We start from the raw sequence: 24,675 nt of genomic DNA on the forward strand, positions 1-24,675 counted from the left end.
GCAGCACAGTCTCTGAGCTGCCCCCTGGCACTGCTGAGGCCTAACTCCAAAGCCCAAGCCTGTGTGTTTAAGAGAGATTTCTAAGAGGAACTCATGTTTCTCCTGCTATCACTGTACTTCTGCAACTCCCACATGGGCTTAGAGGGGAGGATAAGCCACTTCAAACCCAGATCTCCTCAGCAAGACACGGAGGGAGGGTTGTTATTTGTATTCTGACAGTTGTAAGTCAGTTAAGGTTGGGCCGGCTGAAATGGACAAACAGGGCAAAACGGAAACTCAAGAACTAACTGCTATCCATACACATTGTACTTTAAAAACGTTTTTATTGAATATTAATCAATTACAAGTAGTGTAAGTTAGACATTAAGCCAAAGCACAATTACAGGTTAAATATAATCACAAAGATCTCTTAAATAGAAACCCACCGTGCAGGCAGGTGGAGTTCCTTGATGCCCTCCTTTAGAAATAAGTAGAAGGTGAGGGAAAAAAGGACTTCTGTTTCAGGTGAGAGGTGAAGCCAGAAGAATTTACATGCTATAAAGTGATTTTTCATGAACAAATCAGGATTGACAGATTTAGAAAAACAAAACAAAGCAAAAACCAAGGATGCTCAGTTAAATCTGAATTTCAAATAATGAATACTTTCACTTAAGTATGTGTCAGATACTGCTTGAAACATACTTACGCTAAAAACTGTTATCTGAAATTCAAACCTCATGGGGCATCTTGTATTTCATCTGACAATCCTACAAATAGATACGAAGAAGAAAGGGGAGGGGATTGGACCCCCCTCACCCCCACCCCGTCACCAGTGGTGGGTCGCACAGAGACTAAAGAGAAAAACAACACCAGTAATGAACCAAAGAGTCACCACGCTGGTCACTTACACAGACCAACGTCACAGTGACCAGTAATGAACCAAAGAGTCACCACACTGGTCATTTACACAGACCAACATCACAGTGACCAGTAATGAACCAAAGAGTCACTACGCTGGTCACCTACACAGACCAACATCACAGTGAGAAAACACAATCGCTACTTCAAATGCTGTTACCAGGAAACAGTCTACATTTCCTCAAAGCTGGTTTTGTAAATGTGTTTGAGAAATATGTTGATAAAAGTACCTTTTTTGTTTCTAAGTATCAAAGACAAATATTACCACCACAAAGATAAGATGAGCTGGAGACAATGGGAGCAGAAGCAGGTATTCTATGCAGTCGAAGAGTTTCCTGTGCTGTGTATGAATACAATACAACGGGCTGCCTAGTCAAGGTCATCTTCTGGGTTTAGGCTATTAGCTTCAAAGATTTCCGTTCCTTCCTAACGTTGCCAGTTTTATCATTTTAGCTCTTCATCCTGAACTTTGGGCAGGGCATGGGGGTGTGAGAGGGACATCCTACTACTGGAGGCCAGTGTTTCTCTGTGATTGTATGGCTGCCAGCAGAAATGGGTAGACAGATAAACACTAACACAACCACCCAAATTCTGAAGCAGGAGAGACTGTCTTTGAAAGGCTGGGTGGTAGGGCAGGTGTGGAAGGGTAATGTATAAAACAAAAAAGAGAAAGTGATGCAAAGAAAGTAAAAAAATGGAATCATAATCAACTTTACCGTGTAAATGTTATTTCAAAGGAGGCAGAACTCTCTGGCTAATGTATAAAATTGGTCACACCATGACCATGTTTGGTCTTACAGAGTATATGAAATCTCAGCTTCCTACGTTTTCACTTTTAATATAACTACAGTTTGTATTTTAAAATCACTAAAAAACAGCTTTCCTGTCCCTCTGATTTTACCTGTTAGTGACGGTTGTTGCTGTATTCTCACAGACACAACTTAACAGGGTTTGAACTCTTTCTAGCATTTCTTCAAACCAGAATTCCTCTAGCTGAGGAATTTCACACATATAGAAATTTGAAAAGATTGACTCTTATTAGCTCTGCTGTAGGTAATGGGAGTATTACTCATGAAATATACCCTCATAAAATAAGCTTAACAAGTATGAAATACTGGACTCACCGACCCTTTTCAAACAGTAGGAAATGGAATGACAAGGTTTTATTTGTTAGCATATAAAAGGTTAAAAGTTTCTGCCATAGTTAAGGCTTTCTTCGGAAGGAGAATTTAATTATCTCTTCATTGCAGAATACGCAAGTTATCTGCAGAAGTCTCACTTTGGCGAGTGGTAGTTTTGAACGCATTTCCTTTTCATGTGCTACATGGGTCCAATAATAGCTCAAATATTACATTCACAATTACTTTCTTTTCATTTCTCTGTCTTGATTTGACAAACAAATTTAATTTCAGTCTTTAAATAAATTTCTGACGCATGAAATCCTATTTTAATGTCAGTTTTGAGTGTCTGCTGAATGAGTAAAGTCTATAGTGCTATACAAGGTAATTAGTCAAATAGAAAACATGGTAAGGAGGTGAATTATACAGATACCACACAGATAGGCTATGAGCACACAGGGGGAAAAGTGAAAACACACACTTCTGTTTGCAAGGCCATTTGTAGGAATCCAGACAGTGCACGTGTTTAAAAAGGGAGAGGGAGCATTGTCTAATAACCCTTTGTGAACCTGGGAGATACACCGAAATACAGAAAAACCTGGACAACTTTATTTACTTTCCAAAAACAGGTATTTCTCTGTATATTTTAATACACTTCAGTCTAGCCAGTGGCTAGTACGTGAAAACATCGTAATATTATTTATTTTACTCATGTTGTTTCAAACGCTAGGAATTCCAAACTCCAAGAAAGAAAAGGAAAATAAGAATCCTAGTTGTACTGCTATTATTTTGCATAGAGTTAAAACTCTGGGTTCCATGTTACTATTTGTTAACAAGGTGGCAGCATCTTCTGAGCAAAGAGCAGGAGGCCTGATACCCATTTGTGGTTGTGACAGAAAAATGGAGAGGGACCTTTTCTCCTTGTGTCAAGACCCAAGATGGAGAAAGGAGGAAAGTGACTGGCGTCAAAGGCAACTGTCAGAGCTAATTTAAACTCCAGACTAGCAATCTGGGGTAAAGGGAAGTGGGTCGAGTCCAAGGAGAAAGTGTCTCATCTAGGGCACCTTAATTTACGCCTGACACAAGTATCCAGTTGGCTAATACCTGGTAAACTGGAACCATCAGGTCTAGAGAAGCCCTTTGACTTTGGGACTCCAGTAAAGCTGGTAGAGATGCTCATTCCCATTATGTGGTTTGGGAAGCTGAGGGGCCACATCAGGGACGCTGTACTTAAGTCCCCAACTTGCTAGTGTTTCCACACAGCACATATACAAAACAGTAAATGAATTCCAGCCTAATTTAATGCCACGCTTTTATATTGCCAAGGGTACTTCACATTGCTATGAAAATTCCAAATGTAATCAACTTTTGCTAACTTTTGAGTGCACTCATGGTGACCTTTGGTTTTCAAATTCTGAAAAAAAATATGCATTTGGCTCCTTTGATATATCCATTAACCCACTCTTAGGCAGATGAATAATACACACACATTCTTTCAAGGACCACTATATATGTCAATCATTGTAAGAAAAGAAGCACCGCAAATGTCTTCCTAACACAGTACCTTTACTCAGCACACAGAACATCAGACACATCACACTGGCAGTTTAAATACTAAACCACAGATTAACTTCTCAAATGTAAGGCCCAAGTTTAAAACTGGCACATCCATTAATCTAGTTAGTATGATGGAAACAACATACAACCACAGTTGGGTAGTGGTTTATCTTTTTAATGAAGCTATAAAGCTTTCCATGTCTATGCCATATTAACCTTTTTTACTCAACTAAAAATCACAACTGTGTTTACCGTTTTCAACTATGTCTGGGGAGGGGCGTGAGTAATACACACTTCACGGCTACCGTGAACTACACAGATGGCAACTTCTTCAACCCTTTGTTACACACAACCAAAAAAGGAGGAAAAAAAAAGCCCACTTAATGAATATCAAGTTTCAAAGCTTCATATGGATTTCTAGTGCTATTAAATCAGTAGCCAGAACACAAACACCCAGCTTGGATCACTGAAACTTCAACAGAAGCAACGACTGAGGCTGATTCTTGATTTAATTTGGATGACCCATGAAAGATTCAGCTACAAAATTCAAACTAGTCTGGATGCCTAGTTCTTGCACTGAATTCAAGCCAAAAAGGAAAGCAAAATATAAATATTTTAAGAGCCTATTTCTAGAAAATTTCATGTAACCATTTTATGTCGCTTCAGGAAATTAAGGGTGAGCACAGCTTAATCAGCCTAAATTAAAAAACAAAACAAAACCCAACCAACAAAACCCAAATTAGTTTTCAGGGCTTTAAGTTGAAACGTCAAGTTTGTGTGTTTCTCCTATTTTTCCTCCCTGTACAGAGTGGATGCACAGCATGCCAAGCAGGTAAATGAAAACACTCAATCCCATATGCCTTAAGTTGAACAGGCACATGTGGGAACCGTGATGGAGAATGTTTTGTAAGTGTCAATGTGCACTTGCCAAATACGGGTTCAAACAAGCAGTCATTTCACAAATAAAACAGTATGGTATTTCCTTATCCCCTTCATTGACAAAAATAACTGAAAGGGCTTTGGCTTCAATTTTTTTCCCTCCTTGTCTAAATATAACAAGAAGCTTGAGGAAATGTTTCAAAACTTTATACACAAATCTTTATAAACTATTTGAAGCATGTCACTCAAAATAAACCCCAAATTGGGAGTAAACAAAAAAGGTCTTGCATTTGTGTACAGCTGTCGAATGAACAGGATCTGAATCCCAGCTTTCTAAAGGAACAAAGTACTACTTTTAAGACTTTAATGAAGTACAATAATTCCACTGACTCTGGAAATAAGGCAGCTAATTTGGGTGTGGGTGTGTGTGTGTGTGACAATTCCAGTGGTATGGATATTTACTTTTGGAGGAATCTCTTGATCCATCTGGGCTACAATGACATAGAGCCATGTGCTCCGCACATCCCTTAATGCCGCGCCTCCCTCGCGGGTTTCCCTGGCCGACTGCATCTTGGCGTTCCAGCACTGTCCTGACACCTCTGCAGCAGGCTGTGTCAGGAGGAGCAAGTGGCCCTCTCTGCCTTTTAATTTTTTGAACTTCGGAGCTTCTAAGTTGTGCCTTTCCCTTATGAGATGGACCAGTTCAGAAGAGGACACAAAAACTTGGTGTTTTTCTTTTTTATCTTATGTTAATGAGAAGTACAGATACAAAATAAAACCAAATGTGTGTTTTAAAAAAGTGGAAACTGAATCCTGTTTAGCCAGAAGCTTGGGTTGCATTCCTAATGATTTTTGTTAGTGTGACTTTGTGCAAAATATCAAGAAGGCTAGTGGCTCATTTTCATAGTGACCAAAAAACAAAAGCCAATGCATGTTTAAAAAAAAAAAAAAAAAGACATGTATATTTGTTATACACATGTGCCACGCATAGCAAAGCAAATGTAGTGTGTGAACCATGAACGTGTGAGAAAGCACTGGTTATGTTTCTTTTTTCTCCAAGTCTAAAATCAAAGCAATCTTGTTTTAGAAATGGATAATTGTGATGAAAATGAGCCTGAGATATGTTAAAAGGCCGCCTCTGTAAACATTTCCTCAAAGGGAACAGTAGCAGTTGAGTGTGTATCAATTACTCATACTGTACCCATCACGATAGCAATGCTTTATAAAAGACAAACAGCTTATTTCTAGGCTGTCAGGGATTTAGAGAATATGGATTTCTTTTGTTGGAAACAATCCACTGTAATCCAGTCCCAGGTTTAAATCCCATCTGGCGTTACCAGTAGGCCTTCACTAGGTCTTCTGCTCTGCGGCTGTGGTGGTCTGTGAAGGAGCTTCCGGCTTCACGATCTGGTATGTGATGAGATACTCTGGGTAGGCCTAGAAAGAACAAGCAGATAACAAATCACCCTGCTGGTGGGTACAGTATTCAGGCCTTACTTAATGTGGAAGCCTTAGAGGCTGTTCATCCTGCCAGGATTCCACACAGGTCTGGTTAATTAACAGGTGCCTGACAGATGAGGAGGTCCACCTACTTAGCTGCCTGTAACATATATAAACCTACCATCCAGAAAACTGTTTGAATGTTACTTCTACGAAGAATACTGTAAATTAGTTACACTCCTTTCATCCCTTACTAGATGGGAGGTGCCATAAACACAAAACTGAGGCATGAATGCACCAGAGCGATTTATTAGCATAACCTTTTATTTTCTCAGATTTCTTTCTTTTTTTTTTTTTTGTAGAAACAGAGTCTCACTGTACCACCCTTGGTAGAGTGCGGTGGCGTCATACGGCTCACAGCAACCTCTAACTCTTGGGCTTACGCGATTCTCTTGCCTCAGCCTCCCGAGCAGCTGGGACCACAGGCGTATTTTCTCAGATTTCATAACAACCAAAGTATATACAAAGTCTTACAGCATTTACACCGTAAAAAGCTTCCTATTAGTTGATGTTCACTAAATGCTTGTTAAATGAAAAAATATCTGCTGAAGCAAGTTCAAATTAATCATAGAAAAAACGATATCACTCACTGAGATAGAAAGTAAGGGGGAGACGTGTTGAGTCACCAATAATGCAGAGGCAACAGTTTGGAGATCATTTTCAAAATTAACTAGTTAAAGGCATCTCTTACAGGAAAGATAATGGGTCAGATTTGGACCTGCTGCCCTCCACTCCCGCTATTCTCTCTATTTCTCTCTTCTCTGTCGCAGTTTCAGAAAGAGAAGGCTCAGTGTCTGGATGGGAAGAGGGCTTCTTTGATGTAAGGGGGAAGAAGCCGGTGACTGGAGGAAGCTGTTACGAACCTTGACCAGAAATGGAGTCAGGAAGGAGGGGTGAAACACCCCTTAGTTTGGAAATTCTGCAGGAATTCTTCAACCCTAAATAGAGCATGACGATAAAACTAGAGTGTGGTGTAGTGGCTGAAAAAAATACTTCTTGGGAGCCAAGTGTTATGGTGGCCAAAAATGATTTGTTGAATGCTGACCTACAAATTACTTGCACACAAACATGGGGTAAGAAAAAACTGGACTGTTTAAATTTTAAAACACAGAAATAAAAGTGATCAATTTACCGAGTAATCACTTTAGAATTGCATGCCTCACTCTTAGGAGACAGAAACTACAATAGTTCCGTGTCTCAGCTTTCCTCATCTACAAATGGGAACTGTAATAAAATTAGAATTCTCATGAGAACTAAATACAAAGGCTTTAGAATAGATTTGACGTAGTAAGAATTTAATATATGTTAGTTGTTACTATTCATGCTACCGTATTCATCATTATTACTATCCTACATGTATCTCCTAAAAAGAACAAAAAACATAAACGTGTTTTAAAAAGTCATAACTGATGAAACTAATTTATGGCTTTCACATAAAAGCTATAACCCAGTTATAACCTAAGAATAGGGGGAAGGGGAGAGGGAGGGGAGGGAGGGGGGAGTATGGGCAGAGGGAGGGTGATTGGTGGGATTACACCTGGCGGTGCATCTTACAAGTGTACATGTGAAACTTAGTAAATGTAGAATATAAATGTCTTAACACAATAACTAAGAAAATGCCAGGAAGGCTATTTTAACGAGTATGATGAAAATGTGTCAAACGGTCTATAAAACCAGTGTATAGTGCCCCATGATCGCATTAATGTACACAGCTATGATTTAATAAGAAAAAAGAAAAGAAAAAAGATTCTATATGCCCAAATAGATCCCAGATGGTTTAAAGAATTACACATTATCTTACAATAGAAAACCAATCAGAATGCTAATAAAAACAAAAATAGAGAGGTTTCAAAATGTAAAATAAAAAACTCATAACTATCTTTTCTATATAAGGAGACATTATGATTCATAACATTTTCCCCCTACAATTCCAGTCTGCTCTGATTAGAGTTAAAACCAGCAATGGTTTCCATCTTTAATACACTGACCTGAGAGAATCAAGACTGACAGTCTCTTCTGACTTTCCCATCTGATGCTTCAATAACTAAACAGTTAGTACTGGCATTTTTGTTGTTGTTGTTGCTACTGCAATTTGTACACCATTTCAGTGTGGGTTACTAAAACAATGGGTTGTTACTAAATGGGTTACTAAAACAAGCTAGGTCAGATGTCTATTTCCAACTCTAGAGTTGGGTATAATAAATCTAGCAAAGCTCATATACTGGTGGAAAAATGGGAATGCAAGTCAACCAATGGTTTAAAAGTCAAAAAAATTATTTATTCATCACCAATTTACATGTATGGAGTTATCTACCTTGTGAAAACACTGGTGTGAAATATGAACCCTGCTGGGAAGGAGCTTATCTAGTCTAGGAGACTAAGCCAAAGAACAGGCAAATTGAAAAATAATCCAGGTTGGCGTGTGCGATGTGTCAAAAGTGGGATGCCCACCCTATTTTCTTTTGTCTCAATGAAGTTTAATATCTATGATACTTTGCAGGACACATTTTTTTTGCTTGCAGAAGAACTGCTTAAGCAAAGGTGTCAATAACATCAGTGTTGGAATTTTGGTGGCATAAGATTTAAGGTGATCCCTGATGCATGTCAGTGTCAGTCAGGCACAATCTGAGATTCTAATGACATGAATTACTTAAAGGTCCTTATCTGAGTGCCCCGGTCCCTATCGATTAGGCTATGAAATTGTTTCTGTGTACACTTCAAGATACTGATTAATCACATCCAAGTCCTGAGGGATTTAAGGCAAGAATTACTAAACTGCAGGACTAGAAGGGCCTAGAGTGAACCAAAAAACATTATTTCCTGTCAAGTCACTTTAAATCCATGCTAGTCTAAAAACATAGAATTTATTTTTCCTTTAAGTTTCGCTAAGCACTTTGGGTACCATAATTTCATAGAATTCTTTTTAACCCAAATTCCTAATGCTAAAATTTAAACTCAGATGCTCTCAGTTTATTTTCCATAGAGATGAGAAAGGAATTGTCATCTTCCCTTAAATCACTTTGTATATTTGGAAACCATTCTCTAAATCATTCTATCATTTCGCTTCTCCAAGTTAAATAATTCTGCATTGTTCTTACCATTTCAGCAAAACAGATGGGATCTCTGTAGCAACCAGCAAAGAACGAAGTACAACAACAACAAAATACTCCTGCTATTTTAATTCTAATCGCATGTTTTCTTTTGAAATTTTAAACAGGCAAACTTGAAATATTTATTCTTTGCTTGTTTTATTTGGAAACAACTACAAACTTAATAAGTTGGAAAAATTAAAATGTTACACAAAACACCTGTATCATCTTTAGCCAGATCCACTTACTGATAAGGTTTCCTTTATCCCATTTGCTCTGTCATCTGTATTTCCCCTACCACTAGACACACACACACACACACACACACACACACACATCTTTCCCCGGGACATTTAAGTTATGTACATCATCATGATCCTTTATCCCTAAATATGCCAGAATATATTTCCTAAGAATAGATTTATTTTCTTACCTAACTACAGTATCAACCATATAATTTTACATTGAATATAATACTTTTATCTATATTCTGTCCATATTACAATTTTGTTAGCTGATCTAATAATGTCCTTTTTTTTTTTTTAGAGACAGAGTCTCACTTTGTCACCCTCAGAAGAGTGCCGGGGCATCACAGCTCACAGCAACCTCCAGCTCTTGGGCTTAGGTGATTCTCTTGCCTCAGCCTCCTGAGTAGCTGGGACTACAGGCGCCTGCCCAATGCCTGGCTATTTTTTGTTGCAGTTTGGCCGGGGCTGGGTTTGAACCCGCCACCCTTGGTATATGGGGCCGGCACCCTATCCACTGAGCCACAGGAGCCGCCCAATGTCCTTTTTTAGTACTGTATGGGGACAGGAAGTTAGTTTTTTGTCTCTTGGGCCTCATTTAATCTGGAAAGCTTTCAAAGCCTTTCTCCTTTATAATATCAACATTTTGAAGAACACAATCTTCCCACTTTTTTTTTTTTTGTCTTTTCAAGAAAGTATCTTGCTGCTCTATTGCCCAGGCTACAGTCAGTGGTGTCATCACAGCTCACCGCAATCTCAAGTGATCTGCCTTATTTATTATTTTAAGAAGCGGGCAGTCTCTCTCTGTTTCTCAGGCTGGTCTTGAACTCCTGGCCTCAAGTGATCCTCCTGCCTCAGCCTCCCAAAGTGCTAAGATTACAGATATGAACCAACCATACTTAGCCTGTTTCCCCATTTTTTAAAAAATAGAACTTCCTCATTTTGATTAGACCCAGGTTATATATTCTTGGCTGGAATACTGCCTAGATGTCGTGCCTGTCTTGGAACACCCATCTGGAGACACACACATGCTCTCTGTTCCTGCCTGTGATGTTGATTTTGAGGATCATCTGGTCAAGGCACTGCTTCCTTTCTCCAATGTATAACTACTGTAAATAAGACCGTGCAACTATTATTGTCTTTATTGAAGTTAGCCCCTAGATTTAGCATCCACTGATGATTCTTGCCTGATCTAACTTTTTCCATGATGTTTGGACAATGATTTTTCCAATTCCAGCACTCCCTCATGCACCCATTTGCTCTTGAAATTCTACTATAAACAAGAGCCCCCTTTCCCCTTCATTTATTAATATTTATCTATTATCAAATAGAATAGTGAGTGCCTATTTTTCCTAATGGAAATTCATTACTATACTTATTTTGGTGTTCAAACTGTCCCAGATTTGGCCACTGGAAGCCTTCCATCGGGCTTCTGTGATCTTGTGACATGCCCTCATGATTTGTTTTTGAGCACTTCATTGCTTTCAAGGCACAAGAGTTAGGAAGCTCACCTTGTACCTATTCTGTGCTAGCCCTGGGATCAGCTGTTTCTCCAAGAAGCCCTGATTCCTTTTAGTGGGAGATGGTATTAGCAACCTAGGTTCTAGTTTTGCTCATTGCTATTGGGTTTTTTTTTTTTTGCTGTTAGCAGACAGAGCTGAGAAATATATGCACACGCTTACACTTTACACTTACACATATGCCCATCTGTACACATACAGAATTACATGGATACGCATGTGCACATACAGAATGGATGTAAAGTTCATGTGTAATTTAAAATAGCTTAACGTTACATAAATTGCACATGAACTTTATGGTCACTCTGTATATATTAGAAATTGTGAGCTCATATTAAAAGCTCCAACTTCAATTCATCCCTGCAGGTCTTTATTCAATTCAGTTCATCCGCCATTTGCATGAGCCTTCTTCTACAGTGAGAACTTCAACTCCCAAAATTAACGTATCGACACATTTACTCATTTGCTCAATCCTGTGATACACCCTCACTGTTCTGCCCGTGCTGTCGCTACAGACTAACGGAAAGGAATTCAGGATTTCTTTACCAGTCTTCCCTCTGCTCCATACCACACCTGCCCAAGACTGATAGCATGCAATAAAATATTGTTTCATAGGGTATGTGTATTTAATTCTTCTTTATGTTTTCTCTTCTCTTTCAATGTAGTTATGGTAGTCATTTAAAATTCAATGAAGTGGGTGGCGCCTGTGGCTCAGTGAGTAGGGCGCCAGCCCCATATGCCGAGGGTGGCGGGTTCAAACCCAGCCCCGGCCAAACTGCAACAAAAAAATAGTCGGGCGTTGTGGCAGGCGCCTGTAGTCCCAGCTGCTCGGGAGGCTGAGGCAAGAGAATAGCGTAAGCCCAAGAGTTAGAGGTTGCTGTGAGCTGTGTGACGCCATGGCACTCTACCCGAGGGCGGTACAGTGAGACTCTGTCTCTACAAAAAAAATAAATAAATAAAAAATAAAATTCAATGAAGTTCAGACAAATTAATTTTTGTTTTGGTAGATATTTAATAGTACTGTGATAGTTAAGGACTGGTTGAAAACTACAGAAAATATTCTGTATGTATACATTTCTCTGTATATATATTTTCATATATATATTTATAGATAGAGTGAGAGATTTTATTTTAGTACCTCAAGCAGTTAGCAGTAATAAATGTACTGTAGTTTTATGACTCAGAAAGCTGGTAGTTCTTTATAAGTACCGTGATCAGAATTATAGAGATACAACTTAGGGGACTAGCCTGTGGCAAGTCCATCCACCAAGAAGATCCACTAACTGGCAGCTGCCCTTATCTCCTCATTTCCAGGGTGGCCGTGAAGCTGCACAAAGCATTGATTTAGAACAGAGGGCCTCAAGGACGGCATAAGATCCCAAGCCTTTGTTTCTCAGCTGCCTTCTAGTTCAGGCTGTATTACTTAGCTGACGGGTAACTGAGGGGCTCTGTATGCAAAATTGATGTCAAAGAATCATTTTGGTATCTTCGTAGTGTACCGGAAGTGACAAATACTACCAGATTATGAGGTGGATACTTCATTAAAAGCTTTTCTTAACTCTTACGTGACCTCTATGTTCCGTATTGACATGTTTAGTAACTAGGTCATGTTCATCTCACGAGTGACATACCTGTTCCCCTCTGTAGATGACATACTCGGCATACGCTAGCCCATTGACACTTGGTCTGCCAATGACTGAATGATGTCCTGGAGGAGCATGAGCCATTTTCATGGTGCTAAATTGCAGAAAGGATTTTCCAAGGGTTACTCTACAGAAAAGCATTTGTCTAAAGAAAAAAGAAAAGCACTGGTTTGAAGGAAGCTTTAAACCTTAGAATAATGCAACTGTACAGTTTATTGATTTTTAAAACAGTTTAACAGAAGGCAAGCTAATCTGAATGTCATTTTTTAATTTAAGAGTAGGGATGGGATGAGATTTGATACATTGATTTGCTATAAACAGTTACCAGGCTCAACAGCTTAAAGTTTAAAGTAGTTTTGGTGTGGCTTAGGAATCAACTATAGAAAAAAATACCTGGCAGGACGTTTTAGCAAGTGGAAAAAAGGAGATACTAGAGAAAACTGAGTTCTTGCATAGATAGATAGGTGCACTACAAAAATATAAGCAGATAGAAACAGCACCTAAAATTAAGATTGGTGTTACTCATTACGAAGAAAAAGAAAACACTGAGATTGGACACTAGAAATAGATTATGAACAAAAATACTTAGGGGTTAAATGTATGACTGGAAGTCATACCGCCTGAGTGAAACATGCATTGGGGTAAATGTTAAATATTACAGAGAGTAAGAGAGGTTGCCTGGGAAGAAAGTGTATCATGTATACACCAGCCCAGTGGTTCTCAACTTTCCTAATGCCGCGACCCTTTAATACAGTTCCTCATGTTGTGGTGACCCCAACCATAAAATTATTTTCATTGCTACTAGCAACATGTTCCACAACATGAGGAACTGTCTTATAGGGTCATGGATTAGGAAGGTTGACAAGCACTGCACTATAGGCAGGCAAACTAGAGCTCATGGGCAAATCCAGCCTGCCACCTACTTTTGTAAACAGTTTTTCTGGATCACAGCCCGCCTCTTTACATACTGGCCATTGCTTTTGCACTACAAGGGCAGAGTTGAGTTATTCTGACAAGGACTATGTGGCCTATAAAGCCTAAAATAATTATTATCTAGACTAATACAATAATTTAAAGAAAAAGCTTGCCAATTCCTAACATAGGCAATAAAGATTTTAACTGATTGGTATAACTGGTCACACTGTTAAATGTAGTTATATTATTTAGTCAAATAGTTTTGTTTTTAGTAATTAAGAATAATCTTTGTGTTGTGACTGATAACTATTCTGAGTCAACTATTAAAATCTGAGCTGGGCTCAGTCACTGGATCCTGCCTGAACTGATGTTTTTAGCAGGATGCCGTTCAGGCTCTTACTCTTGGGGGTCCCAGAGGACAGGGTTTTGTTCTACATTAGAGAGCAGCTTTCTGAGCCCCATCTCTACACTGTGGCAGCAGTCTGTCTGGAGACTGCGGCCAGCTCGCTCATGTGTCTCCCTGTGTTTGCTCTGCTGCCGTCTATACCGCCCTTCTTTCTGAGCCCCATCTCTACACTGTGGCAGTGGTGTGCACCTGTCTGGAGACTGCGGCCAGCTCGCTCATGTGTCTCCTCGTGTTTGCTCTGCTGCCGTCTACACCGCCCTTCTTTCTGAGCCCCAAATCTACACTGTGGCAGTGGTGTGCACCTGTCTGGAGACTGCGGCCAGCTCGCTCATGTGCCTCCCCGTGTTTGCTCTGCTGCCGTCTACACCGCCCTTCTTTCTGAGCCCCATCTCTACACTGTGGCAGCAGTCTGTCTGGAGACTGCGGCCAGCTCGCTCATGTGTCTCCCCGTGTTTGCTGTGCTGCCGTCTACACCGCCCTTCTTTCTGAGCCCCATCTCTACACTGTGGCAGTGGTGTGCACCTGTCTGGAGACTGCGGCCAGCTCGCTCATGTGCCTCCCCGTGTTTGCTGTGCTGCCGTCTACACCGCCCTTCTTTCTGAGCCCCATCTCTACACTGTGGCAGTGGTGTGCACCTGTCTGGAGACTGCGGCCAGCTCGCTCATGTGCCTCCCCGTGTTTGCTGTGCTGCCGTCTACACCGCCCTTCTTTCTGAGCCCCATCTCTACACTGTGGCAGTGGTGTGCACCTGTCTGGAGACTGCGGCCAGCTCGCTCATGTGCCTCCCCGTGTTTGCTGTGCTGCCGTCTACACCGCCCTTCTTTCTGAGCCCCATCTCTACACTGTGGCAGTGGTGTGCACCTGTCTGGAGACTGCGGCCAGCTCGCTCATGTGCCTCCCCGTGTTTGCTGTGCTGCCGTCTACACCGCCCTTCTTTCTGAGCCCCATCTCTACACTGTGGCAGTGGTGTGCACCTGTCTGGAGACTGCGGCCAGCTCGCTCATGTGCCTCCCCGTGTTTGCTGTGCTGCCGTCTACACCGCCCTTCTTTCTGAGCCCCATCTCTACACTGTGGCAGTGTGCACCTGTCTGGAGACTGCGGCCAGCTCGCTCATGTGCCTCCCCGTGTTTGCTGTGCTGCCGTCTACACCGCCCTTTTTTCTGGGCCCTCATTCCGGCTGCCCTGGGACTGCATTGCCAATAAAGTACTAGGCATGTGCTTATGCTTCAAGTTCTGTATTTTTCTAGGAAATTCTAGCTAAGACATAAACTTCTGCATCTAATTTATTAAGTGACAATATTCATCAAAGTTCACATTTATTGCTTACTCAGATTCATTTTGTCTCTAAAGTAGTTATGTTTAAAGCACAAAGAAACCATTTTTTACATACTATACTTTCTTAGGAATTTCTGTGTGTTTTTAACCACAGAGGTAATAATAGAAGGAAGCTTCCTTCTGGATATATGACATCCATCTTAGAGGAGATGATGATAATAATGTTTTTTTTATAATATACATAGTAACTTATCTAAGTTTTAAGGTCAATAACTTTAATGAATTTCAAGGTCATATGGGTCCTTTTAAGGTCTTTACTGAATCATAACTTACTAATCTGACTTTGCAAAAATAATGCATTGAAAAAAGAGAAATGTAATAAATCCCAATCTTCACAAAGTATAATTTGTTTGTGTTTTTCATTGGCAAGGAATGGAATAGTATTTTTTCCCCATGACTTCAGAGAGAGTACGCTATTATTGTCTCCAATTTCCGAATTTTAACAACCTATTTATAAAGCTGAAATTCATCTGTTTGCTGCTCATTCCTAAATTGACTTTTTTAAGTTACTTTTCAAGGATCATTTATTATATATTCCTCTTGAAAACAAACATCACCAACATCGGAAGTAAATTAAAGAGTCTTCTTGTTTTAGAAATTGTCCATCTTAGTTCAAATGTGACTAGAACTAAAGGTTCTTTGTTCTACAGAAACCATCCTCAACCTTTTCTTGTTCTGATTCTGTCACAAGGAAACCTTTTCCCTAGGGAAAGGGCCAAGATGCAGGCGTCTCATTCCAAGCTAGGACTGTTGGACGTTGTATCTGGTTGTCTCAGCTTAGCTGTTATTGCCCCTAGGGCAGAGGCTCAACTGGACCTGCTCAACACGCAAGCCTATATGATTTATGAGGAAGACTGTGGATAACCTGTGACTTCTGCAGAACATGAAAAACTCATCTAGTTCATGAACTGGTGATGGCTGTCATTATACTAAAAGCCAAATGCTTACCTGTGACATATATAACATGACCTGTCTTTGTGTGTAGGGCAGCCTGTTCCTCCTCCAATTCCATAAACATACTGGTTACTTTTCGAGGAGTTTTCAGCAAAATAAATCCCAGCTCCAAACATTCCTCCTATGTATGCATGTCTCTCATCAAACCCTTTGTGAATAATGGCATTAATGAAAGGAGAACCTTAAAATAGAAAGACAGAAAGATTATCACTTTTCTAGAATCTCAACTAGTTGCATAATACTTGCACTGGGCAGATTATCATTAAGAATTAATAATGCATAAATAAAAAGTTTATTTTCTAAGAGGGTCTAAAATATAATGCACTAGTACTAAATTATAAGAAAAATACTTCACTAGGTGGCTCAACTTGCAATTTAAGTTCTAAAGCAATTTCAGACAGATTATTTTCATTAAATATGCCTTGGAAAGCCTACAGAAAAATGTAATGCATTAGAAAGCTGGTACCTACAAGTAATTTACTTAAAAAAAAATAATAACAAGTCATTTTTAACACGGGCCCGTTATAGTGAATTTAACCTAGAATTTTCATGTTACTGAATTCTGTAGTAGCCCAGAGAGCTGCCCACCGCCCGCCACGCTCCTCACCGTGAAATAGCATGCGCTCGTTGTGATGGTTGTGGTTCTCCTCGGACACTTCCTTCTGTCTGTGACAGAATCGCTCTCTCAACTTCTTGTTGACCACTTTTTGAATCTTTAAGGATCAAGAAAAAAGAAACTAATTATCAGTAAAATGTATGTTTATATTTTAAAATAAAAAGCAGGTTTCTCCTTTAGGCAGGTTCAATTTTTGTTTTGTTTGTTTAAGATATCATTTAAAAATGATAAAGTCGCCATGTCGGCAGTGTCAGCCAGTTAATACTCCAGCTTTTAGCGTCATAATTTTCAGTTACAGTTTCTGTTATTTTGTATCAGGCCTGGCTGTTACCTCAAAATCATCTCAGGAGTTTTTGTTTTTTTTCTTAAGATTGCTCTAAGGCTCCTCCCCAGATTTAGTGAATTTTAAGAGATGGGGGCCTGTAGATTTGTATTGTTTAAAGAGCTTCCTGAGTAATTCTGGTGTGTACCAGTGTAACTTTCACAGGTTTATTAACTCAAAAAGGATTAAACAAGTTCTGAACAGATTTTATTCACCTTTATGATATCTCTTTTAAGAAAGCATATTAACAGTCATCTGTTAACATGTAAGCATACTGTAAATTAAGATATAAGATTAAGAGATACATAGATATGTGTTCTGGTACAATCACTGACTCAATTAGATTGAAGATCCAGGCCTTAATGTTACTTTCAAAATGACTTAAAAAAAAGTTATACTATCAGCTGTGGTCTGAATGCGTGGAGAGCAAGGAGAGAGCAGTGTCCCTGGTGTCACCAATACGAGCTGATTGGCCTTCTGTTTGTAGCTCTGGCGCTTTCAGGGTATCCTGTATTTCTAATGAAGTTTGATCTTGGGGAGTTAGAGATAGTGTAGTGAGGAGAGTCATATCTGATGGATTATCTTTGACAGTTTGAAAATAGTGAGCTTGAAAAAAATGTTTTTATTGTCTAGATCCGATTTTCATGCAACCTTTGCAATCTAATTTTCACCATGAAAATTTTTACACAACTATGGAGCACACTGCAAGTACAAGTTGGTTCTATCATGTGTAGAACACAAATGTCCTAATGCTATAATTGGGTAACTGAGATGAAAGCTATGCTGATTAGTATGATGTAAGCACTCCAGTTTGTACAAATAATCAACACACTGAAATGGGCATAAATGTATTTATGATCTATGTACAGAAGACTTAATTAAAAAAATTAAAAAAAAATTTTTAAACTTACTCGAATGACATTATATCTATTGAAGATGCCACCAGCATTACCACCATCTCTGTGTTCCCGAATTGTACTTTGCATCTATAGAACATAACAAAATAACTATCTTTATGAAAATACCCATGAATTATACCCATGTATAATTCTAAAGATATGTCTTCTATTGTTTTCAATATTTCAATTCTATTATATTATTTTACCGATGAGCCTAAAACTCAAGCACTAATAAATATATAGTTCATTATAAATCAACACGGTTAGTGGATAAGTACTTCTGGTGAGAAAACAGTCATAGCCATAAATATTAAATTTTTGCATTTTCAATTTATTTTTAAATAAAAGCTATAAAAGATTTTTCTGTAAACACAATAAGGAAACATATAGAAAAAATATCATATTAAATCATTTGCAATTGCTATTTTATGTTACTGAGAATGAGAAGAAACATGAGACAAATGAAATAAGACAAATGAAAATCACATTCAATTAATACTCCACCGGACAGTAAAAACAATAATTAAAAAAAATCAACAGCTTTGTTTCTTAGATGAAATATTCCATATTGGCGGCACCTGTAGCTCAGGCAGCAAGGGCGCCAGCCACATGCACCTAGGATGGCGGGTTCGAACCTGGCCCAGGCCTGCTAAGCAACAATGACAACTCCAACCAAAAAATAGCTGGGCATTGTGGCGGGCGCCTGTAGTCCCAGCTACTTGAGAGGCTAAGGCAAGAGACTCGCTTAAGCCCAAGAGTTGGAGGTTGCTGTGAGCTGTGATGGCACAGCACTCTACCCAGGGCGACAGCTTGAGACTCTGTCTCAAAAAAAAAAAAAAAGGAAAAAAAAGAAGCATTCCACATTATCTCAGTAGTATTTATTTATTTATTTGAAATAAGAATGGGAAATACCGCCTTTATCTGAACTTTAGGTGTTTTAACTTTTGGCAGAGCATTTTGAAACTGTTTTTATTAGTTTTTTTTTTAGTTTATTTATTTAGTTTATTGTTTATCGTCTAAATAAACTTGTAGCCCTACAGATCAAACAGCTGGTGGCACCTCTGCCAACAAACCACCTCTATCTCAGTGCTCTTTAACTTGGTCTCTAAGCATAGCTGTACAGACCAGGGACTTTGAGCATAGCATACCAATAAAAGGAATAATTTTCTTCTGACCACTGCTCATCTTTCTTTTACTTTCTAAATTAAAAGTAATTATTATGAAATAATACTTTAAAGACCTAAGTGTCTCATACAATTAACTCAGAGAGTGAATTTTTCATCTTACTGTTCTACTCGTGAAGAGAGTCAATATATTTTGACATTATGATCAGAATTTACTAACTAGCAGGAGATAAGGTAATAAGACACTGGAACAAGGTTTGAGCTACAATACTGACTCCAGGGTTATGGTCCTGAGTTCCCTAATGTGACTTCCTAGCATAGAAATGGGAATAATACGGGCAACTACTAAAAAACACACCAAAAAAAGGAGTAAGCATACCTTTTTTTTTCCCTGCTTAGGGATTTGCATAATAATGGAGTTAGGCAGCTTACTTATGGTAATAGAATTAGGCCTTTGTTTATTATGGGTAAGAGGAAATCTCCATGGCCTCTGTCTACCAGGAGGTGCATACAAATAGCCTTAATCTGGAGCTTAGATAATTCTGACTAGAGAAATGAAATGTGGCACACAATTATGAGGCAGATTCAGACACATACATAAAAATTAGGCAAATTATTTTATAATCACATTTTATACCTGCATTAATAATAAAGATTAGAAGATATTTGCTATTTATGAGGTAGGATTCTCAGTCCATATCACTCTTAGGTAGCACTAACAATGTAAGAAAATAGTTGCACTAGGATCCTTACTTGCACAAACTTCAAGAAAATCTGCAGAATAAAAGGACCGATCAGCCCTAATCATTGGAAACTCTATTTAACTTTGGCAACATTCCACCCCAGTGACTGAGGAAGACAGGCCAGCGGCTACAAGACAATGTAAAATGAGAATAATTCTCCTGGAAAAATAGGTTTAACCACAGGTTTCAGGAAAAGAAAACTAGAGATTGTTGATGTATACTACCTCTTCTTCTACTGACTGATATTCTTTATCTTCAGGAGCAAGATCCAGCAAAATAGTTCCCTGATTAACACAGTGAAAAGTCAAATAAGGATTGGTGCCTGTAGAAGAGAAAAATTAACATATAAAACTAACGTCCACACTACTCAGGCTCTATTTTAAGGAAAACACTGTCAAAAATAACTGACGTTTTGCTATTGAAAACTAATACATAGGTTATTATTAAATACCCTCAAAGATAGGAGAAGTAATGGAGATGTGTTTGGGGATCAATTTTGTCTATTCTTACAGAGCTTAACAAGTATTTTTTTGAAATGAACTAAATCATGAACACAGAAGAGAAAAATATACACTAAAATTACAATGTAGTCAGGTCTAAAACCTAAGAATTGTCCTCCAGCACTCTTAGGAGATGGCTTGAAACAGCTATTACAATAGCTTTAAAACACATTATCCTTCTTAATTTCATGGATGGGCTAAAATAGAGACAGACAAGTCTCAAGTTCAAAACCTCCTAACTTTTAGGTTGAATCATTCCTGTTATTTTTTCAGCTCCGTACATCAATGATCACACATCCAATTAATTGATGTACTCAGCCATTTCCTTTCTCTTTCCTTGCTTCCCCCCAGTGACGGTTCTTCTAACAGAGAAATGATAGGCATGGAGGGGAAAGATAAGCGGCCTGTAAAAGCAAAGAGCAGTGGGGAAAGACTGAGCTGGCAGTCTTGAGGGAGGGAGAAAGGTCCAAGATGAGGTAAAAGAGAAAGGTCGGATTGTGAAAAGCCATGTCACCAATGTCTGATTTTATCCTAAAAGCAACAGGATTCCACTGGAGGGTTTTCAGCAATGAAAGTTACATGACCACATGCTCACTTTGAAAAGAGTCTTGTGGTTATAGTGGAGGAAAAACCTTGGTACAAGGCAAAGGTCAAGGCTGGAGATAAGCTGGGAGATGTGTGACAGTTTAGGAGAGAGAGAATGGGGCTTGGATTAGGTGATAGCAGTGGGAAAGGACAGAGTTCAGAGAGGTTCCAGAGAAACTCAGGATACACAGCCTGGGGAGAATGGAAAGATTGACTCTCAGACTTACCCGGCTGGAGAGAATGGGAAGGGAGGAGGTTCCAGATTTGTTCAGTACGTAGTTCTGGGGTCATACTGCCTGAGTTCAAGTGCCAGCCTTGATATTTACCTTGTACCACTAATTTCTGAAATTGACTATTTTCTGAATCGCTTACCTTGTTGTCCACCTAAAAGTCTTTCCACTCCTTTAATTAATTTGTGGCGGTGCCCGTATGCATTGATACCTATTTCTTTCAATTCTTCGTGACCCATATCAGCTAACACATCTAATGTAATCTGAAAAACAAAACAAAATTAGTCAGTAATTTTTTTTTTTTTTTTTTTTTTGAGACAGGTTTCACTCTTTTGCCTAGGCTAGATAGAGTTCATTGCCATCATCACAGCTCACCACAACCTCAAGCTCCTGGGTTCACACGATCCTCCTGGGACTACAGGTATACACCAACATGACTGGCTAATTTTTCTATTTTTGATAGAGTTGGGGTCTCACTCTTGCTCCAGCCATTCTTTCAAACTCATGGCCTCAAGTAATCCTCTGCCTTGGTCTCTGAGAGTGTTAGGATTACAGGTGTGAGCCACACCCCCGCCTTCTTGTTAAATCTTTAACAGTTCTTTAGAGGACAAAAGCTCTTCCACCTGTGTATAGCTATGCTACTATTCAATTAAGAAAGTTCTTTTGTTTCCTGCATAGGCATAAACTTAACAATCTTTTCAAAGTTGTCTTGAGAATCTTATCAGTTTTTTTGCTCACTATTCTTTAATTTGCTTTTAGTCAATGGACAATTAAAAGGGAAAAACAGTACTATAGAAATACAAAGTAATCATTGCTATTATTTCCTTTTGATCTTTTAATTCTACCATCTTCTGCTTGCCTCCATATACAGGAGGAATCAGTAGCTGGAAAATGGGGACATACCAGATCCCAGTACCAGCAGGGAGCAGCCATGAATGGTAGGGAGAGAGAGAACTGTAAACAGAGTGTGGCAAGAGGGGTGACAGATTTTAGATAAGGATCAGAAAGAACTTTCCAGTGCTAAGAAATACTCAAGCCTGACAGATGCCTTACAAAGTAGTAAGGTTTATATCTCAAGTATTCAGTTAGATTATAGAGCATTTTATAGAGAAGCTACATTAAAAAAAAAAAATCCCAATTTGGACAAGAAAAGAGTACATGGTTTCTAAGCTCTCTTATAAATTCACAGATTTAACGATACCTGTTGCCTAAAATATATTCTATTTTTATGCAACGCAGTGTTTTTTTGTTTTATTTTATTTTATTTTTTTTGTAGAGACAGAGTCTCACTTTACTGCCCTCAGTAGAGTGCCGTGGCGTCACACGGCTCACAGCAACCTCCAACTCTTGGGCTTATGTGATTCTCTTGCCTCAGCCTCGCGAGCAGCTGGGACTACAGGCGCCCGCCACAACGCCCGGCTATTTTTTTTTGTTGCAGTTTGGCAGGGGCTGGGTTTGAACCCACCACCCTCGGTATATGGGGCCGGCGCCCTACTCACTGAGCCATAGGCACCGCCCACAACGCAGTGGTTTTTAATTTTTGGTTATTTATTCCTGTAGATCAGTAGTTCTCAACCTTCCTAATGCCGCGATGTATTTTCATTGTTACAAAGGGGTCTCAATCCACAGGTTGAGAACTGCTGCTATAGATAAAGATGACTAGTGGGCTCAAAATGACCTATTTCCTCTGTGGACCACTAACGTCACTGTGACTCTACTACCACCTAGTGGCCCTGTTCTGTACACACAAGATGACGTCTTAGCACATTTCTAAAGGGCTGAACATGTAATTTTCCAGGCAGACAAGCTGGCCCTGTGACAACCCAAATACTAGTCTACAAGATTACCCTTTGATTTTCTCTTTCCTTGGAAAACCTAGAAATCCTTTTATATAAACTCCTTTTACAACTCCAGTAAGATATTTTTATCTACCCATAGCTTTTCCTACCTTTAACTTGTATGTGACATTTTAAAAAACTGATATATTAGGCCTGGAGCTCTGCCGATTTTTATTGTCAGGATAAAATACTATATAATGAGTTTGATCTTCTCAGTGCAATGAGCATACATCACTCGTTCTTTGGAAATAATTTACTGTATTGCTTCTAAGTGGCCACTTAAGAAATAATTGCTCCATTGCACATAATGGGCAATTCACTTCCAATCACTCAAAGGAAGGTTTCAGCAGAGCTTTTAAAAAGTGACAATCCTAAAACACACATCTTTGAGACAGAATAGTTCACAAAATAATAGGAACCTTTACATTTTTATTTTTAGCTAGATGTGATTTTACTATAATTTGGAAACCATATTATCAATATCTCACTTTTTCCTTCTAACTACTCTGAACTGCAGTTTAAATAAAGTTCTTAAAAACAGGACCTCCCTCATCTATGTGGTAACCTCAACTCAAAGTAGCCGCAAACTTTTTTCAGTTGATGCACATCTAGAGCACGTGGGAAGCAGGCCAGCAAACCCAATACTCTCTACAACACTCTAAAGAAGTAAAGAGGAATATTTAACATTTGTTCAGTATATAGCTTCAATCATAAAATGAATTTATGAACTCAAACCAATGCAACGACAACTCCTGATAGACAGGTATCAAGCCACATGGTTTAGAAAGCAAGGTTGAGAGGAGGCCTCACAGCTCCTGTGGACAGCAGCACCCAGAGGGCTCAGGGAACCCCGCCCCTGGGACTGTGTCCTCATTGTAATTCGTTCCCCAGTGATGGACAGACTTAGTGACTGACTTCTAACAAACAATATAGCAGAAGTGACGGGAGATTACCTTCTCCATCAAGGAATAAAAAGACCAAGGCTTCTGCCTCGGGCACTCATTCAACTGCTTGCCCTGGGGGAAGCAGCTGCCAGGCTGGGGCAGACAGCCTCAGTGATGTCCCCCCTCCCTGTACTCACGCCCCTGCTTAGGTAGTACCCAAAAAGCCCTGGAAGTCTTTTCAGCAGAGTAACATAACCAAAGTTATATTTTGGGAGGATGAAACTGGTGACATTAGGAAAGGCACATAGGGAAGGGAAAGTGATGGGAAGAGGACAGAGTGGTGTGGAAGGGATGAATCCATGGGCAATTCTAATGGGACACCTGACAAGGCCTGGCAAACAGAAATGGGTTTTTTAAAAAAAGAATGAAAGTAGGAGTGAGAACAAGAAGGCAGCCGAGTAACAGCTTCCCTGCACCGTGAGTCTGGGGAGATAAGACTCCAGGCACCTCTGGCTGGTGGGATCTGCCTTTAACCATCCCTTTGAGGATACAGGAAGTCAGTGAGAGACTTCTGGACCCCAAGAGGAGGACAAAAACGGTAGAAAACTGGCAAGTGGTTGTGTGTGTTCGATGGGTCTAATCCCGCCGGCAGCTGTTAAGTACAGCAGCAGCGATACTGCAAACGGGAAAGGCCTTACCTGTGAACTATTTCGGTGTTTTTGGACTTGGCACTTGGTTGAACTGCCTTTCGGAGAGCTTGAGCAGGAGGGCAGAGAACTTTGGGCATTGTCTAGGGCCCTAGACTGAGCCGCTGAGCCAGACGGAGCTAATAGTGTTTGGCTGTGGGCCACAGGGAGCCATTGAGAGAGAACTGCC

At 39.6% G+C, this 24,675-nt stretch overlaps 1 protein-coding gene across 1 annotated transcript in view; it reads right to left on the reverse strand.

Moving 5' to 3' along the window:
• Nucleotides 1-303: 303 nt before the first annotated feature.
• The window catches only part of TNKS (tankyrase), a 203,089-nt gene continuing 178,717 nt past the window's right edge, over nucleotides 304-24,675 (reverse strand). Inside the window, exons 21-27 of the mRNA XM_053578550.1 lie at nucleotides 21,220-21,340; nucleotides 19,987-20,084; nucleotides 17,908-17,982; nucleotides 16,666-16,771; nucleotides 16,053-16,239; nucleotides 12,437-12,593; nucleotides 304-5,888 (exon numbers count right to left, since the gene is read on the reverse strand). Coding sequence (XP_053434525.1) covers nucleotides 5,802-5,888; nucleotides 12,437-12,593; nucleotides 16,053-16,239; nucleotides 16,666-16,771; nucleotides 17,908-17,982; nucleotides 19,987-20,084; nucleotides 21,220-21,340 — 831 coding nt within the window. The 3' untranslated portion in view covers nucleotides 304-5,801. The remainder of the gene's footprint in view (nucleotides 5,889-12,436; nucleotides 12,594-16,052; nucleotides 16,240-16,665; nucleotides 16,772-17,907; nucleotides 17,983-19,986; nucleotides 20,085-21,219; nucleotides 21,341-24,675) is intronic.

The sequence above is a fragment of the Nycticebus coucang genome, chromosome 24 (assembly GCF_027406575.1).
Source record: "Nycticebus coucang isolate mNycCou1 chromosome 24, mNycCou1.pri, whole genome shotgun sequence".
Taxonomy (NCBI): Eukaryota; Metazoa; Chordata; class Mammalia; order Primates; family Lorisidae; genus Nycticebus; species Nycticebus coucang.